This window comes from Mobula birostris, chromosome 7 (genome assembly GCF_030028105.1).
Source record: "Mobula birostris isolate sMobBir1 chromosome 7, sMobBir1.hap1, whole genome shotgun sequence".
NCBI classification, from domain to species: domain Eukaryota; kingdom Metazoa; phylum Chordata; class Chondrichthyes; order Myliobatiformes; family Myliobatidae; genus Mobula; species Mobula birostris.
Genome location: NC_092376.1, coordinates 149,253,681 through 149,273,878, shown reverse-complemented (window position 1 = coordinate 149,273,878; position 20,198 = coordinate 149,253,681). Strand labels below are relative to the sequence as shown.

The 20,198-nt window shown below is 41.0% G+C and overlaps 1 protein-coding gene across 1 annotated transcript; it reads left to right on the top strand.

Moving 5' to 3' along the window:
- The first annotated feature begins 3,006 nt into the window (after positions 1–3,006).
- txndc15 (thioredoxin domain containing 15) lies at positions 3,007–19,167 on the top strand. The gene is made up of 5 exons (XM_072263910.1): positions 3,007–3,184; positions 7,811–8,325; positions 14,964–15,127; positions 16,564–16,694; positions 18,809–19,167. Exons 1-5 carry the CDS (start codon positions 3,115–3,117, stop codon positions 19,003–19,005), a joined length of 1,077 nt encoding a protein of 358 aa, XP_072120011.1. The 5' UTR covers positions 3,007–3,114; the 3' UTR covers positions 19,006–19,167.
- Positions 19,168–20,198: the final 1,031 nt, after the last annotated feature.

Below are 20,198 nucleotides of genomic sequence, written 5' to 3'. Positions count from 1 at the left end.
GTTAATTTATGATCAAAGGACGCACATGTTACTACATACTGCCCCGAGATGGCTTTTCTTACAGGAGAAAAAAGAAATACAATAGAATTTACGAAGAACTATACATGGACACTGACAAAAAAAAAACACAATGTGCAAGGGAAAACTACCCGTGCAAATAATAACGCTGAAAATATGAGATGACGAGTCCTTGAAAGTGAGCATAGGACATGGAATCAGTTCGAAGTTGTGGAGTTTGAAGTTACTGACGTCGGTTCAGGAGCCTGGTGATTGTCAGCTAGTGGTGTGGACTCGTAAGGTTTCTGTATCTTCTGTTTGATGGCAGAAGTGAGGAGAGAGCATGGGCTTGATGATGAGAGTCTTTGATCATGGATGCTATCTACTTTTGGCAGCGCTCCACGTAAATGCACTCAGTGGCGGGGCGGACTAGGCTGAGTCCATCACATTATTTTTCTGTTCCTGGGCATTGGTGTTTCCATACCAGAACGTGGTGTAACCAGTGTGCATCTGTAGAAGTTTGACATGCCGAACCTGCGCAAACTGCGAAGAAGGTGAAGGCACCGTCTTTGTGATGACACTTATGTGCTGTTCGTTCGCCTTAAACTTGTACGGTATCCCGACTTGGAAATAAATCACCGTTCTCCCTTTATCACCGGGTCCAAATCCCGGAGCTGCAGTCCGGACGGGTATTGAGGAAGACAGCCCTCTCAAGGTAACAAATTGTCTCAAAGCTTGTCTAAAACAAAGCAAATCAAAGCTTAAGTAGGGCATGTTGCGGATGGATGAGAAATCTGTAATGGACTAAACGATCGATATGGATGCGGCGAGCCGAACGGCTTGTTTCTGCCCTGTCCGCCTTTATGGTTTGGATGGTGCTCATGCTGCTAACCGTTGGAGGGCCTTTATGTCATAAGGTGGGCTTTGATAGTGGACCCAAATGCAAGACACAGGCACTGAAGTACTAGGAACAGGGCAGGACTAGTGTTAGGGACGTGACTGGATGCAGACTAGGAGCTGGGACAAGAACACAGACTTGGGCTAGGACATGGGCTAGGCAAGCAGGACCAGGACAAGGAACTGGGAACTAGGAGCCTTGGCTTGGACTCCGAGCCAGAGACGGGACAAAGACCCCAAAACCTGGGACTTGACTCGGGCTCGGACCCCGGAACTAGGCGAGGACATGACATGGCTACAGGACTGGACATGGCTTGGGTTCCTTGAGGCGAGGAAATGATGAGGCTTAGGTTCGGACTCCGATCCAGAGACTGGACAAGGACCCAGAACCTGAGTCTTGACTCGGGCTCGGACTCCGGAACTAGGCAAAGACATGACGTGGTCTTGGTAGACAGGACTAGGCGAGGCTACCGGACAGGACAAGGGGCACATGGACAGGACGAGAACACGAAGCCTCGACTTGGTGCTTAGGAACAGCCGAGCCTTGGATTTGGGACGACAGGAACCGCGGAACCTTGGACTTGGGATGACAGGAACGCAGAACACAGAGCATTGGTCTTAAGGAGGACAGGAACACAAAGCCTTGGTCTGGAGCACGGAGCCTTGGACTTGAGAGATAGGAACATGGAACACAAAGCCGGGACCCCTCCTTGGGAACAGGACGTAGGGCCGGGACTCATACACAGAATGCTGAACACGACAAGACGGTTCCCAACACTAGGTAGCGGCAAACGGCCGGACCTACCTAGCGAAGGCGTGGACACAGACAGTTCCAACTCAACGATAGACAGTTCCTTATCTTGACACGGCAAGGCTCCAGTCCCGCTCTGGTGGTTGACAAAGTTGCAGGCAAGGCTCCAGAAGGAAGGGAAAGGGAAGGGAACAATCCAGCCTCAGAGTAACAGCAAAGACAGCCTGGCTTACCCAATGGAGGCAAGGACAGGAAGGGACAGATCCAATTGCAGGGTAACGGCAAAGAGACGTCCCGTCCACAGAGGCGAGGATGGGATACTGCCAAGACGAACCAGCACCCACACTCAAACCCAGGGCCACTTATCTCCGCAGCCCCAAGATGAGCATCAGGTGCCTATGATTAAGCCCAATCGAAACAAGGGACAGCCGGAAGACCCGGAGTCCGGAGTCCACGAATCGGACCGTGAACTGGAATGCCGACTTCACGGACTGGACCATGACATTTTATTTCAAAAATAAACATTATTCATAATAAAATGAACAACAACACGGTGCAAAAACTTTACATTCTTAGTGTTATTTGATCAATGTGTTCTGTGGTGTTAACAATAGTGTTTTTCGAATCTTCACCACGTTTCCTAGTAACCAGCTACACCTCAAACAAATTTAATGAAACGTCACTCCACTGGATTTTAATTGTCATCTACACAAGAAATTTTGCAGATGCTGTGAATCCAAAGCAACAGACATACACACACAGTCACACACACAGACACTCACACTCGCACACACACACACACACACTCACTCATACACAGACACTCACACTCGCACACACACACACTCTCACTCACACTCACACACACTCATACACACAGTCACACACACACACTCACACACACTCACAGTCACACAGACACTCACTCGCGCACACACTCTCACTCACACACACACTCATACACACAGTCACACACACTCACTCACACACACACACTCACAGTCACACAGACACTCACTCGCGCGCACACACACACTCTCACTCACTCACACACACACTCATACACACAGTCACACACACACACACTCTCACTCACACACACACTCACAGTCACACAGACACTCACTCGCGCGCACACACAGACACACACACAGTCACACACACTCACACACTCATACACACAGCGCTGGAGGAACTCGGCAAGTCAGGCAGCATCAATGGAAATGAATAATTAGTCGACGTTTCAGGCTGAGACTCTTCTGTATGGCGATTGGCTAGAACCGCGGGAAACCGCCCCTGCGGAAAAGGCTGGTTGGTAGAGAACGGTGATTGGCCAACAACGCTGTCAATCAGAGGTCGCGTCGGGCGAGTGAACATCAACATCCGTTCTCGGGTGTCAGCTTGGTCCGGCAGTCAGCATGGCCGCTTGGAGCTTCGCAAGTTAGTCTCATTTACCGTCGGGAGACAGAATGGGCGCCGGTGAGCAGGGCGTGCGTGTATTGACGCTGATGCTGATTCTCGCAGAAGTGACCGCACAAGGTGAGTGTACGGCGGGCTGTCGGGGGAGGGAGGCGAGTAGCACACCGCAGAGGAGTTCTGTCGGTGGATCGTGCCCTGGGCATCGTATTGCGGAAGTTCTCTTCCTTTCTGTGGTGGTTCACACACAATACAGGCTCATCTGAAACGCAGTTGTTCTGCCGGTATGACTCAGGAGGTCAGGTACCAACTGTGCTTCTGGTGAGTTCTGATGAGGTGTTTCAACACCGTAAGATATGGGAGCAGAATTAGGCCATTCGATTATAGCTGATTTATTGTTCTCTGTTCCACTCTCCCGCCTTCTTCCCGTGACTGCTGACATCCTTAGTAATCAAGAACCTATCAACCTCCGCTTTCAATATACCCAACAACCTCCATAGCCATCTGTGGGAGTAAATGCCACAGACTCACCACCCTTGACTAAAGAAATTCCTCGTCTTCTTAATGAGACATCCTTCTATTCTGAGGATGTGCCCTTTGGCCCTGGACTCTCCCGCTATTGGTGTCTTTGTTAATTCTTTTTCAGAGATGCCGCTGCCTGACCAATTGAGTGTTTCTAACTGTTTCTGATTTGGTTTCAGGTTTCCAAAAGCAACACTTTAGATTATTTTTTAAATTTGGTGTGTTGGAGATGCCTTCTTTTGCATCAAACATTGCAGTAAGTCCACATCTACATGAAAAAAACAGAGCAGCGCAGTACCCCCTGATTTCCCAGCTAGTATCATTCCTGTTAATCTAATTATCATCCCTTTGTTTTGTGTGCAATCTTAACTGGCAGATTTTACAATTCAGCAGGCTCTAAAACTATTTCCATAGCTGTAAATACTCGGGGACATAAAAGTGTGTCCATTTTTTATCTGTGTTTTAATGGGTCCATGCTTGCTTCAAATTTTCAATAATTATTGAGTTCCCAGTTCAGATTTGGCATTTGGATATCCTTTCCATTCCAATGACCAGGTTTTGAATCAGAAATACAAAGCAATTTAAGGAATTTTTCATAACAGGAAAAAGATCTTTTTAACTAATTAAATATTTTGAAGCTTAAATAATTATGTATTCAGACTGCTCAATTCTCAACTTTGATCTGAAGGACAAAGCTAAATCAAGAATATAGAATATTCTATAGAAACTGGTATTGAGAATTTAAAAGGCAGTGTCACTTAAAGGCAGAGGTGATGAGATCATGCAAATAGGCTTTCACAGGAAGTAGTAATCAACAATCCAGCTATGAGCTGAAAAAAAACAGAAATAAGCAGAATATATGGATTGAGGCTTTGTTCAATTGTAGCATTTGTTTCTCAGTTTATTTTGAATTCAGCTGTTAATTTTTCTTTGCTAATTGTGATCCTTAAACAGGGAGCTGATAGACTCATAACATACTGTATGTATCACTACCTTCACCCCATACTCATCAAAAAAATATTTTTAACTGGCCTAGTGGCATCATTTTGTGCTCTTAACAGTGGTGTAGTAGCAAAACTAATCCAAAATCAAAACAAAACAATTGCCATTTGCCTGCGACCATACAGACTGTTATACTTGAGTGACGTGCCCACAGCACCAATGATTGCTTCAAAAGTTGAACCCTTTATTTGGTCTTATATTAGCAATTAGCAAACACTGAGCGTTATCTCAGTCGTCTGCAAAAGATATGACCTCCGTCAGCCCCAAGCTACAAACTGCAACGAAATAAAGCAAGAATATGTAACTTATTCCTTTTGCTTTTGCAGCGCTCTCCACTTACGTGACTGGTTATCATAATAATCATGGTAAATATGCGGCACAGAATACAAAACAGATAGAGAATGGATACATGGTTCCTACATTCTTTCCCCCTAATTATTATGCTATAATAATTACTACTACATGGTACCAAGACATAGGAAACATGAAATCTCAACAATGTCCTCTTTTGGTAAGCATTCTGAACGGGACTGTGATCTTCTCCTGACAAACCCAGGTCTTGACTGCATTCAGGAAAATCTGTCTTGAATCGCTGCTGCCAAAACTCACTCAACCGCAACATTGAAGCCCCGTTAACTTGTCAGCTCTGGCCGAGCGTAGTCTCTTCTGTCACCGTGGTCTCCTTTCAACGGTTTTAGGTTTGATTGCACAGGGTTCATCATTAAAACTGCTTCAGTGCCTTAGGCACATTCACCCCCATCATCAGCTCAATTTCCGGTAAATAACCATGCTTCAGGTGAGATCATTCCTGAAGATCTCTGATGAGCAATGTTCCCTTTGTAGACAGGCATACGTTCATGTGTATAGATATCAGGCAGTTCACAATAGTTTAAGCCAGCCACCTCCAACCCTGAAAAGACGGAGCTACTCACAATCTTCTCTTCATCTATAATACGTAAGACAATACTTGTTCCTTTTCCTGTCAGGTTGAGCTTGTTCATGAGCCTCACTGTGCAGAACACTGCCGTACGTCTTTGATCTTGGAATGCATAAGTAATCACTGTCTTGTTACCCTTCTTAGACTTCACCTGAACTGGAAGTCACCAACCCCAGTAAGACCATTAGGCACCAGAGCAGTACTCACCGCTGTGTTCGATTCATTCATAGCTTGTTCTGCATCTTCACCCTTTTCATCAGCTCCAGGCTGAGTTTCACTTTCCACAGTAGCCACAGTAGTGGCAAAGCTGCTTCCTTTAGTTTGAGAATGAATTTGTGACCCAGTTTTGTTCACACCTTTGCTTACTGCCGACGATGCAGCATTGTATTTCTTTCCAAACACTGGGTGTGTAGCAATCTTTATTTGCCTTTCAATAAAATCAACAATGTCTAGTGAGAGTAACCTTATGGTCATGCCTCTCTTGCAGTTTATATACCATCAATTTCCATTCTTTCCAAAATTTATCAGGCAAATTATGTGCAATAATCTTCATATTAGCAGGCATGTTCAACTCGTGCATGGCCTGCACGCCTTCCATGGCATTGCAACAACTTCTTAAAAATAAAGACTGTAGTCCTGAAGAGTTTTCATGTCTTCTGGTTTGATATGCGGCTAAGAAAGAGCCTTATACATGTAAGCCGTAGCAGTTCTGTGCTCATCACCAAAATGTTCCTGTAGTAAAGCTTGGGCCTTTAGATATGCTTGCTCCAGGCCGGTCAGCTGACAACTTTTGGCAAGCTCTCTAGGGTAATCTCCAGTGAACTGTTCGGGAAAATAGAAACGGTCACTATAATTATTGATCACACCCTGATCTACCCTTTGGGGTTCAAAACCGTGTTTCAGAGACATTTGCTCCACAGATGTATCCATATTGACATTAAGTATGCTGGGTTTTCTCTGTTCCATATCAACATTGGAACTCTCACCATAGAACTGCTCTGCTGCAGCATGTTTAGCACACACAGCACTTGGCATTTTAACTCTGGACATCTTGGCTGCAATTCCTCCCGTAACTTAAGTGCTCCATTTTTCTTTAAAGTTGATCTGCCTTTTCCTCCAAGACATGTTTGTCTCTCAGTATTTGTCATCTTGCATGTAACTCCTTTAAATCCCATTCTAATGCATCCCATAAACTCACAACAATGCAGTATGTATCACTACATTCACCCCATACGTTTTTAGTGTTTTTCACTGGCCTAGTGGTCTAACACTTCCTGTGCTGTAACAGAGGTGTAATCCAAAATCAAAACAAAACAATTGCTGCTTGCCTGCGACCATACGGACTGTTATACTTGCATGAGGCACCCACTGCTCCAATGATTACCCCAAAAGTTGAATCCTTTATTCGATCCTTTATTAGCAATGAGCAAACATAACAATTAAGCATTATTGAGCATTATCTCAGTGTTCAGCAAGAGATACGACCTCTGCCGGTCCCAAGCTACAAACTGCAACAAAATAAGCAAGAATCAATGCCTCCGCTTTTACCACGGCCCCACTCGTGACTAGTTACCATAACAATCATAGTAACTGCACGACACAGAATACAAAGCAGATGGAGAAACGGATACGTGGCTCCTACAAGTGACATGATCTAAAGGTTGAATATAGTGACCCATACATTGTTTTATCTTCTGGAATGAAGTTTTGAATTAGCACAGATGTAGGTAGGAAGCTTTGCAGTGGATTTTGATTATCGATATTGCATTAATAAAAATTTATATGATGTTGGATGCCATTGTGTACGAGATAGTTTGTTACCTTTCACCCCAAACATGATCCAAAGTCAAATTTTTCAAAATGTTATTATTTCTCAGGAGGTGGACGTCTTTGGCAATGGTGGCATTCATTGTTAATCCCTGAATTGGGAAGACTGTTAAAAGTCCACCAGATAAATGGGTGTTGAATCACAGAGTGGTAGTTCAGGAATGGTGTATTTTCTTCCCTGAGGATATAAGCAGACCATATATTCTTTAGTTTAATGGCTATCTTTACTGAGATCATGTTTATTTCATTCCAAAACTTATTAAATTACTTGAACTAAAAGTTTTCAGCTGTTTTCAGTAGCATTAAACACATTTCTACATCATTGATGTAGAGTTTTGGCTGCTGTTCTAAAAACCTAACTACATTTCCCACAGATTGAATATTAACTACATAAAAATATTGATGATGTATTGTTTATCTTTGAGCCCAGTTTCTAATCAAAAGCATTTTTATATTTATAGCTGCAGTCCAAAGAGATGCTGATGCTTCAAAAGTTTTGACTACTGAGAGGAATGAAGTAATTTCTAAATCAGTCAGTGATGCTCAACTTGAAGAAACAGATGGACAGGCTAAAGGGAAAGCACACTTTCCAATAGCAGAAATGGCTGATGCAGTCCTGGGAAGTGGAATTACCTCAAATGAAAAGGCTTTACTGTCTCTAATGCAGAATATTAGAAGTGAACACTCTGCGTTTGAAGGCAGAGATGCTCTCTGTACTGGTCCAAGTGGAGAAAAGGGAGAATGTAGTGTTCCGAAGGAAATGTTTCCTTCCTTTTCATATATCTCGTCCAGTAGTCAGGAGGGAGAGCGACTTGAAAAGAAAGCCACAAATGTCATGGAACCAGCAAGGACTGAAAGCACAGCAGTGGAAGAGTCAAATGTCACTGGAACAGCCAAAGCACCAAAAGTAAACTGTGAAGAAAGAAATATCACTGGATTAGATCGCTTTATCGTACAAATCCTTAATGGCTCACAAGTAAGGCGGATTGTCACTTAATTATATTTGATGTATTTGCTGTTAGATAAATTCAGCACAGGCAGCTGGATAACACCCACAGGGGTGTGTGATTTCTTTGCCATGTATGTAATAGCTTTCAGCCTATAAATTGTCTTTGTAAATAAGTTATTTTAACCTTTACAGTTTAAAATCTAGAAATGTGCCTCTGCTAGTTTGTCTTTTCTGCACATATTCTCTGCCAAACAAAAGAATGGGGTGGAAATTTGGATTTTTAACTGTTTTTATTTTGCCCTTTCCTGTTTGCAAGCATTTGGTCCCAGCTTAGCTATGCTGTAAGACTGGAAATTACAGACACTTGTACTACTTTGGTGTAGTTTGTTGAAGCTTGACTATTTTTAATTTGTGATTTATTTGCATGGCTTTTGCCCGTATGCACATGTATTTGATACCATTACACAATAGTTTACTATAGGATTATACTTGTTTTCCCCAGTGAATCTGTGTCATTGGTAGTGTCACTGAAGACATCAAAGTAAAGTGCAGCGGTTTTTCAGTAGCTGGGGACTTTTTAGATGAAGTTATCTGGTGTGTTTTGAAAATAGAAGGAAAGGAAGGAAATTCCCTACTAAGCTACTTGACTAAGGAAACTGTGCTACGGTGCTGCTTGGATCAGCGAATGAGGGCGCAACATCACTGGGGTTAGCAGTAAACTAGACTTGGATTTTATGCAAAACTATCCAAATTTCAAGAACTGAACACTTTCTTTCTTGGGAAATTGTGCTCCAAAATGCTCTTGTGGGGAATTTAGAATAGTAATTAGTTGGTTACCTGATTTGTAGTAAATTAGACTTTTAAAGATGCCTGGTTTATTGGTCCATTGACTTTGACTTTGAAGTTTTACTGCTGACAGAAATAAAAGAGCAGATTTTGTGCTTCAGATTTTGACATCCCCTCCAGCTTTTCAATTGCCCCAGATTCACTGCTTTTATGCAAGTTGTTGCTTGAATATTTGAACTACTCCCTACTGTTTAATTAGTGGAAACTGGAGCTGTTGTATTAAGCAATAAAAAAAAACTTCTTATTCCTCATTGATTTTCAGGAATTAATCTGCATTATATTTCTATTAATCTCTGTACCTTTTTGTGGAATTACTTCCTAAATTAATTGGGAAAGTTTATAAACAGAGGAAAATTATTGGTGAAGAATTGTGTATTGCCGAGGGAGGGTATGTTCGTATCCTTTGATATTCAAGGTCCCCATTGAAGTCTGATCTTACCTGTGTGGCCAAGGACTGGTTGGCAAGTGTTTTCTCTCAGAGGGCTAAAAAGCAAATCATCCAGTGTTCATGATTTCTGAATTCTTTTTCTTTAGGAGTTTTATATTGTACAGATGGATCCTAAAATGATTTGTTTTTAAATTGTAAGCAAATCTTATGATTCATCTTGATAAATTTTCATGATGTTTCCTTCTTAATAAAAGTAATTAAAATATGTTGTTGAAGCACAAATACGTAAAGCTTGAGGATCTTGTATTTTCTTTATCAGGAATGTGCTATACTGATATGTTGAATTTATGGACTGTATCAATTTTCTCAGATTATTTGAAGTTTACTGCCGCCTCAGAATCTTACAATCAGCTTTTATAAGCTTGTGTTTCAAGAGCTCATCGGTGAATTAATAAACACTACCTTCTTAACATAGTGAATACAGGCATCAAAGTGCTGTAGTATTGAGTAATGTAGAATTTTTAAAAAGTACTTTTCAATTAGCTTCTGTTTGTACTGATAGCTGATTATCACAAGTGCAAGTCATTCAGAATGCTAAGTATGATGTATGTGTATGGGTGCTTGCGAAGTCAGAATTTGAGCAGCTGTGATATCCTCTTACTCAGCGTCCTTCACTTGCTCACTGGGCTCAAATTAAGAAGGGCCATTTTCCTACGATAGGGATACTAGGTTAGAACAGATTGAAAAGTCTCAGATAGGAGAAGGGATCATGATTCATCAATGCTGTTGCTTCTGATACATTAACTTGCCAACTCGTACCTGCTAATTTATGTGACTGGTTTGATTAACTTGCAGCAGAAGTGTTGTAGAGTGAAATCAAAACAGAAAATGCTGGAGAAATTCAGCACATCTGGCAGCATCTGTGGAAAGAGTTCTGGCAGGAAGCAACTCTTTCCACAGAAGCTGCTTGACATTCTGAGGTTTTCCAGCATATTCTGCTTCAATCTCTGATTTCCAGCAGTTGCAGTACTGTGGAGTAGCTCGTGTAACTTAGTGAGAGATCAACACTGTAAGATGCTAAGACCACGTAATGCATCTGTAAAACCAGCCTATATTTCTTAAAAGGAAAGGTTAAGTTAATCTATGTTGTACATAAGAATTACGATTATCATAAACTTCTACAGCATCCATTCTTTGTGTCACTTGCAAATTTACTAACCATTCTTTGTACATTTATATTCAAATTGTTTATTTACAGTGCCTATAAAAAGTATTCACTCCCCATAGAAATGTTCTTTTTTTATTGTTTTACAGCATTGAATCACAGTGGATTTAATTTGGCTTTTTTGACATTGGTCAACAGATAGAAGACTCTTCTGTGTCAAAGTGAAAACAGATCTCTACAAAGTGATCTAAAATAATTACAAATATAAAACACAAAATATTTGATTGTTTAAGTGTTCCTCCCCCCTTTAATATGACACACCAAATCATCACTGCTGCAGCCAATTCGTTTTAGAAGGCACATAATTAGTTCAATGGAGATCTGTTTTTTTGGAGACCTGTGTGCAGTCATGGTGTGTCAATTGCTTGTAGTAAAAATACACCTGTATCTGGAAGATGCGACTGCTGGTGAGTCAGTATCCTGGAAAAAAACTACACCATGAAAACAAAAGAACACTCCTAGCAATTCCATGAAAAGCACAAGTCAGGAGATAAATACAAGAAAATTTCCAAGTTACAGAATATCCTATGGAGTACAGTTAAGTTAATCATCAGGAAATGGAAAGAATACAGCACAACCGTAAATCTGCCTGGAGCAGGCCATCCTCAGAAACTGAGTGACTGTGCAAGAAGGGGACTAGTGAGCGAGGTCACCAAGAGAACTATGACAGCTCTGGAAGACTGTTGCCCAGGTGCTTCACCAGTCACATCTCTATGGGAGAGTGGTGAAGAGAAAGCCTCTGTTGAAAAAAAAACTCACATGAAATCTCAACTAGAGTTTGCCAGAAGGCATGTGGTAGACTCTGGAGTCAGCTGGTAGATGGGGCTATGGTCTGATGAAACCAAACTTGAGTTTTCTGGCCATCAAATCAAATGCTGTGTTTGGCATAAGCCAAACACCACACATCATCAAAACCACACCATCCCTACTGTGAAGCACGGTGGCGGCTGAATTGTTCTGAGGGGATGCTTTACTGCAGCAGGCCCTGGAAGGCTTGTGAAGATAGAGGGTAAAATGTCTGTAGCACAGCACAGGGAAATCCTGGAGGAAAACCTGATGCGGTCTACAAGAGATCTGCGACTTAGAAGATTTGTTTTCCGCAAGATATTGACCCCAAGCATAAAACCTAAAGCTGCACAAGAATGGTTTAAAAACAACTAAGTTACTAACCTGGAGTGGCCAATTCAGAGTCCAGACCTCAATCCAATTGAAAATTTGTGGCTGGACTTGAAAAGAGCTGTTCACTCACGATCCCCATGCTATCTGACAGAGCTTAAGGAGTTTTGTAAAGAAGAATGGGGAAAAATTGCTGTGTCCAGATGTGCAAAGCTGATAGAGACTCAAGGCTGTAATTCCTACCAAAGGTGCATCTACTAAATACCGAGTTGAAGGGGGTAAATATTTATGCAATCAATTATTTTGTGTTTTATATTTGTAATTAATTTAGATCACTTTGTAGAGATCTGTTTTCACTTTGACGCGAAAGAGTCTTTTTCTCTTGATCAGTGTCAAAGAAGCCAAATTAAATCCACTGGTTTAATGTTGTAAAACAATAAAACATGAAAACTTCCAAGGGCGATGAATACTTTCTATAGGCACTGTAAATTGCAAACTACAAAGGTCCTAGTGCTGACCGCTGTCCACACCTCTACAGTAAGGCCTCCAGTCTGAGAAACAATGCTTGAACATCATCCTCTGCTTCCCAGTACTAAACCAATTTGAATCCAACCCACCTTCCCCTGGATCCCATGCAATCAATGATCCTGCCATGAGGGATCTTGTCAAATGTCTTGTGAAAGTCCATACGCACTGCCACTCCGGCTGAAAGACCTCTGACATCATCACCATTATCCTGAGGAGATCTGGTCCGTGTCTCCTACCTGGATGAAGGGCACTCCAGCCCAATTTCACACCACCTGGGAAGTTGACATTTCTTGGGTATCTGATGATAGGGTGAAAGAAGAATCGTGGTTGTGGGAAGCAGTGCAATTCAGAGAAATAACATGGTCATGAGAGAACACCAACATCCTGAAGTCCATTCATGGGCTGTGTCCTTGGCAACAGGCACACTGAGTGCTGTTTCCTAGGGTAGCATGATAAGCCAGTTATACCTATCACCCACCATTTAACAGCTCCATGCCTATTTTATTTGCACTGAGGGAAGTGTGTCAAGGTGTGCCACAGTGTGCTTGGATTACACACTGGGTAGTGTGAGCTGTAAAGTGCAAATGTGAGAACTGTAATGGCATTAGAGGCACAAAGGAGATGATGACCTACAAATATTGGTTCCTTACCTTGATTAACAGTAATTGGTGATAGCTTGGAGATCAAGGGGTTGTGGATGGCATGGGTGGCCTCGAGCATTTTACAGATTGCAGTCACTGAATTTAACCACACTGAAATTATTGATCTTCTTGGTGCATTGCTTTCAGCTTTATAGGACTTGACCCCAGGCACTGTTTATTATGGCTATCCAAACTCATTGGATTCTAAAAGGTAGTGCGAGGATCCCTGGTCCCTTGTTAATAAAACACAACTCTCCTCCTCATCACCAATACCTTCAATGTCTTGCTTGAAAATCTCATGGCCAGCTGTCCCCAACATTTTGTCATGCATCAAAATGTCCCAGTTAATGGAGAGTTAGATCTGATTAATGTCATTCTACATGGCATGAGAAGTCACGTCTGACAAATTTCAGAAATCTTTGAAGAAGTAACCACAAGGGTAAATGATGTTAGGTAGTGGATTTTGCCCGTAAGGACTTTAACAAGACATTTGACGAGGTCCCTCATGGCAGGATCATTGATTACATGGGATCTAGGGGAAGATAACAGATTGGATTCATAATTGGCTCTGTACTGGGAAGTAGAGGATGATGTTTGAGGGTTGTTTTTCAGACTGGAGAGGCCTTATTCTAGTGGTGTGGATAGGGTTCAGCACTGGGACCTTTGTAGTTTGCAATTTATATAAATAATTTGGATGTAAGTATGTTGGCACATGGCTAAGTGGTTAAGGCCTTCGTCTAGTGATCTGAGGGTCGCTAGTTCGAGCCTTGGCTGAGGCAGTGTGTTGTGTCCTTGAGCAAGGCACTTAACCACACATTGCTCTGCGACGACACTGGTGCCAAGCTGTATGGGTCCTAATGCCCTTCCCTTGGACAACATCGGTGGCGTGGAGAGGGGAGACTTGCAGCATGGGCAACTGCCGGTCTTCCATACAACCTTGCCCAGGCCTGCGCCCTGGAAACCTTCCAAGGCGCAAATCCATGGTCTCAGGAGACTAACGGATAACTATTTTCAGATGACACAAAGAACAGACGCTGTAGAAGTTTATGATAATTGTAATTCTTATGTACAATATAGATTCAACAAATCTTTCCTTTTTTTGCAAATAGCTTCTGTTTGAAACGAGTTTCATGGCTATAGTTTTCTTTCTAGACACTTATAATTTACACTTGTTTCAGACAGAGGGTGACTTTAGGGCCAGATTCCAGTGATGAGTCCTTTCTAAAGTGTAGAATTATATTGAAGTTTAGAATTTCACTGAGCCTTCAGAAAATCCAGTAACACTTAGTGAATATGACGACACTTTTCTTCTCTTTCTCTCTTGTGCCAGTCTGGAGAGATAATTTGGAGAATAAGAAAAACTCCCAGTCATGCTGGATTATTGGCGGATGGCCTCTTGATGTTTCTGTGTCTGTGGTTAGCCATTTTGGAGAAGAGACTTGATGTCAAGGCAAAGTCCTTCAGTTGTCACACCACTTCCCGTGGACTTTGGCAATTTTAAAGGACTTCAGGAATCAATTCAGTAATTGCCGATTTTATTTCCATCAGCTATGGATTGATCCCTTAAGTAGATATAACAGATATCACTTTCCTTGTGCTTGGGTATGCACTTCAAATGATAGTTAACTACAGCATGAATTAGTTTGTAAATGAAGTACTATATTTTCCTGACAAAGGGTCTCGACCCGAAACGTCGACTGTACTTCTTCCTATAAATGCTGCCTGGCCTGCTGTGTTCCACCAGCATTTTGTGTGTGTTACTATACTTGTCTTACTCATTGAGTATGTTTCTTTTTCAAAAAGCCCCTGAAGGTATACAAATATTAATGTTGAATGTAATCTTTTCAAACAGAATGTTCTAATTTTTCTGATTAGTCTGATATTGCATTATGTCCAATAAAATATATATATGTAATTACAGGACCTCATGGAATTTCTGAGTGCCAATGGCAGTGACTGTTCTGTAGTCCTGTTCTACACACCATGGTGTCGATTCTCTGCAGACCTTGGTCCACATTTCAACGCATTACCACGTGCTTTTCCTTCCCTACAATTTCTGGCACTGGATGCATCTCAGCACAGCAGGTATATACAGCAACATGTATTGTTGGAGATGGACAGAATTTTATAAAACTGATTAAGATAATCTTAATTCTTATGTACAACATTGCATTGCATACAATTTAAGTCAGTAATTGCTTATAATATGCAGATTCTGATTGTTCATGCTTCTAAATACTCTTTCAATATAAAGTATGTAAAACACAGAATTCTTTGTTATTTGGCCATTTATGTTTAGCCTGATTTTTTTTGAACACCAGAAAAATCATGTTTATTTTTTCATTTTAGTGTGTCCTGGAATGAGGCCAGTTTTTTTTTTGTCCAGTGTAGCATATAGTTGGGAATGTGTTTCAAGGCCATAACTGTACTTCAAAATGTGACAAAGTAGGTTAAGTTAGATTTGCCGTGTAACTGTCTAATTTTAGTGAGGCATAACCTGAAGGAAAGATACAAATTTAAAGATCTGATGTGCTCTCGGTCTACTCTTTTCCATTTCCTCATGGTATTATATACACTATAAATAAAAGCCTATGGAATAGGTTGGTTAATTCCTGAGCCCATCTGACATATGGCACAAAAAGAAATACAGAAATAATTTGTTATATTTTCAGAGAAGTATAAGAAATCTAAGGAGTTTAAATCATAAGAGTAAAATTATCAGTTTTGTTTCTCAATTTTGCTCAGGACTTTGAATTTGATTTCCAGCCTTGTCTTCATATTATTCATTCTGACTTTTTCCTTACCTTTTTAACTTCTGTTCTGGGATCGTAGATAAATATCCACCACAAGCCCTCAACTACCTTGACCACACAAATATTGCCTCCCCACTAATTGTTTCCAGATTTCCCATGTCTGCAATATTTTGACCACATGTCACCCATCTCTCTTCTGACAAGGACTGTATTCAATTTGCTCAGTTCTTTTATCTCTATCGTCTGTTCTGATGCTCACATAATCTTTTCCCATGCTTGCTATGTGTTCTCATTTTTCCTCAGCCTGGAATTTCCCTTCAGTGTGCCCATCCTATTTTTTTTTACTTCCCGGATATTACTAGGATACCTCCTGTTTTCCACTTGCCAGCGTCACATTTAGTGGACCATCTTTTGTCAGAAGCAAGCACAATAATTCCTCCCTTTTCGTGTTTTGCAAGGATCATTCCTTCCTCACAATGTGCTCTGTCCATCAGGCTATTCCTCCCTTCTTATGGGATAACAAACAAGATATAATTAATTTTATCTCCTTTCTCATTAACCAAGGCTTCAGGCAAAGTGTTTTACTTGTACTACTTTCCAATTAGGATACTTTTTATTTTCAATTTCTCCTGTATTTTGTAGAAATTAAATGCAGATGGATAACTGTTTTTGCTCTAGGTATACACTATATGAATATAACACATACACTTTGATGCTCAAAAACGGATCTACATCTTTGGATTAATTATTGCATTTGTTGCTTTTAAGTCTCTCTACCAGGTTTGGTACAGTTGCAGTTCCTAACATCCTGCTGTTTCAGGGTGTCAAGCCAATGGCAAGGTTTAACCATACAGACAGAACACTTTCAACCCTGAGGGCATTCATCTTTAATCAAACGGGTTAGTATAATTATGACTGTTATAAATCATGCATGAGTATTTACAGGTTATAATTTCAATGTAAATTTTGTATAAGAGCATAGTTTAAAATATGGATGTGGTTATGTCAAATAGTTTAAAGTATTATTGTAACTTCTAGGTTCAGAAGTGTCTTTGTTAATGAGCTGATGCATTGTATAAATCTTCTGCTCCAAGACCTTTTCTGGCATTAGCCTCGCCTAAGTTTGTTACAAAGTACAGCAAATAGGAGATCCTTTATGAACAATTAAAGGATCCTTTAAGAACAAATAAATTTTTCCCTCATCCCACATAATACCTTTCCTGTTACAAAGCAACTAAACTGATGGTCGGTAAACCGCTCCTTAGTGGCAAGGGAGGAAAGCTATCAGAGCTCGCAGTGGGATCTGGACCAGCTGGAATAATGGGCTACAAAGTGGCAGATGGAATTTAATGCAGACAAGTGCGAGGTATTGCACTTTGGTAAGACCAACCAGGGTAGGTTTTACACAGTGAATGGTAGGGCACTGGGTAGAAAAAAGGGATCAGAGAATGTTATTATTGCTCAGTCGTTAAGCCGAATCCGACTCTTCGTGACCTCACGGATTCCTGTACATCAAGCCTTCTTGTTAGAAGCTGCCTCTCTGGGATCCCCCAAGGTCATGTACATTGTCTGAGTGATATTATCTATCCATCGTAGCCCCTGTCATCCTCTCCTTCTTTTACTTTCTGTTCTACCTATCATGAGAGTCTTCTCTAAGGAATCCTGTCTTCTCATGCTGTGGCCAAAATATTTGAGCTTTTGTCTCATAACCAAGCCTCCTAGTGAGCAGACTGGCTGTGTTTCTTCAAGTATTGACTTGTTGGATCTTCTTGCTATCCAACAAACTTTTAACACCTCCCTCCAGCATCCACGTTCAAAGGCGTCGATTCTTTTGTATTCTGCCTTACTAATAGTCCAGCTCTCACAGCCCTACATCACAACTGGAAGTACCATAGACCTGACTATACAGATCTTCGTAGACAATGTTATGTCTCTGGCCTTAAGTATTTTATCTAAATTTGCCATCGCTGCCCTCCTCAGAAGTAAGCGTTCATAATTCATTGAAAGTGGTGTCACAGGTTGATAGGGTCATAAAGAAAGCTTTTGGCATATTGCCGTCATAAATCAATGTACTGAGTACAGGAAACACACATCAAAGTTGCTGGTGAACGCAGCAGGCCAGGCAGTATCTGTAGGAAGAGGTGCAGTCGACATTTCAGGCCGAGACCCTTCGTCAGGACAGGACTGAGTACAGGAGATGGGATGTTATGCTGAAGTTGCATAAGATGTTGGTGAGGCCTAATTTGGAGTATTGTGTGCAGTTTCCTACAGGAAAGATATAAATAAGGTTGAAAGAGTACAGAAAAAAATTATGAGGATGTTGCTTGAACTGGAGGACCTGACTTGTGAGAAAAGATTATAAGGTTAGGACTTTATTCCTTGGACCATAGCAGATTGAGAGAAGATTTGATAGAGGTTTACAAAATTATGAAGGGTATTGATAGGGTAAATGCAAGGAGACTTTTGCCACTAACGTTGGGTAGGACTACAACTAGAGGTCATGAGTTAAGGTTGAAAGGTGAAAAGTGTAAGAGGATCACAAGGGGAAACTTCTTCACTCGAAGAGGGCTGTGAGAGTGTGGAATGAGTTGCCAGCGCAAGTGGTGCATACAAGCCCAATTTCAACGTTTAAGAGAAATTTGGTTAGGTACATGGATGGGAGAGGTATGGAGGGCTCTGGTCCCAGTGCAGGTCGATAGGACTAGGCAGCTTAAATGGTTCGCCAAGCACTAGACTAGCCAAAGGGCCTATTTCTGTGCTGTACATTTCTATGACTATGACTTGCTTTGTACTGCCTGTTCATACAATAACCTCTTCCTTAAACCAGCTAACGTGTTAATGTTTAATTCCATTTACTGGTCTCTATAGTAAATTGGTAACAGAAAATAGCTTTGTACTCCTGAGAAGTAAAAAAGAACATTTGGTACAGTTTACAGATTCTCAGTTAAGGTCTGTCTGTTATGCAAATATGCCGTAGAAATGTACCTTACAACAAATATGATCTCCTTTTCAGGTATTGAAGCAAATGGCACAGTTGAAGTAACAGAAGAAGATCTAATTGGTCCACTTCCCAGTGTTGCAGTGAGAGGCATTGACTGGCTGCTTGTCTTCTCTATAATGTTTGTCTGTAGTTTTCTAATTTATGGTACAGTTCAGTCAGATAGTATCAAGTGGTTAATCCCAGGACAAGAGCATGAACACCAGGAATGAACTCTTACAACGAGCTAGTTACAACCTAGAGCAAAGAGAAGCTACACTGGTACTCCACACTATTTATGAATAAATGAGTTAGCTTTTTATCACGTTTCTGTTTTGTGTGGGAATTTATGTAAATATTTGTCACTATGAATAAACTTAGTGTTTACCAAATGACTAATAGTTTGGTGAGTCTTACATTCATATGATTAATTTTTGTATGACAAATTTATTTGTGCAATATAAAGAATGAATACCTAATGCCAGTTTTAACATGAAGAGTTTCAGATGGGATGCAAGTTAGTAATAAGTATTGAAATTAATTATATTGAGGATGGAAAATTGAATCCTATTTAAAGCTGTACAATGGGCACTAACACATTTAATCTTGCGGTTAAGAATAAAACTAAATCCACTGGATTCTCAAAATCAAGATCAGCTGAGTTCCTCACACTTCAGAATTAGAATCAGTTTTAATATTACTGGCATATGTTGTGAAATATGGTGTTTTTGGCAGCAGTACATTGCAATACTTAATAAAAAACCTATACAATAAGAATTATATATACTGTATATATGTATATGTATATATATATAAAAAACAATATATTTTACTGTCACTTATAGTTTTTAAAAATATATATATGAATAAGTACTGCAAAAAGAAAAAAAATAGTGAGTGTACATGGTTTCATTGGCCATTCAGAAATCTGAAGGCAGTGGAGAAGAAGCTGTTCCTAAAACATTGAGGATGTGTCCTTAGACGCTTAGACCTCCTCCTTGATGGTAGCAATGAGTAAAGGGCACGTCCTGGGTGATAGAGGTCCTTAATGATGGATGCCACCTTTTTAAAGGCATCACCTTTTGAAGATGTCCTCAATGCTGGGGAAGCCAGTGTCCATGACAGGGCCGAGTTTACAATTTTCTGCAGTTTTTTCCGATCTTGTGCAGTGGCGACCAGATAGAATGCTCTCCATTGTACTTCTATAGAAATTTGTGAGAGTCTTTCGTGACAAACCAGGTCTCCTCAGACTCCTGATGAAATACAGCCGCTGCCGTGCCTTCTTTGTAATTGCATCAATATGCTGGACCCAGAGAGATTGACACCCAGGAGCTCGAAGCTGCTTACCCTTTCCACAGCTGATCCCTCGATGAGGACTGGTGTGTGTTCCCTTGATTTTTCCTTCCTGAAATCCTCAATCAATTCC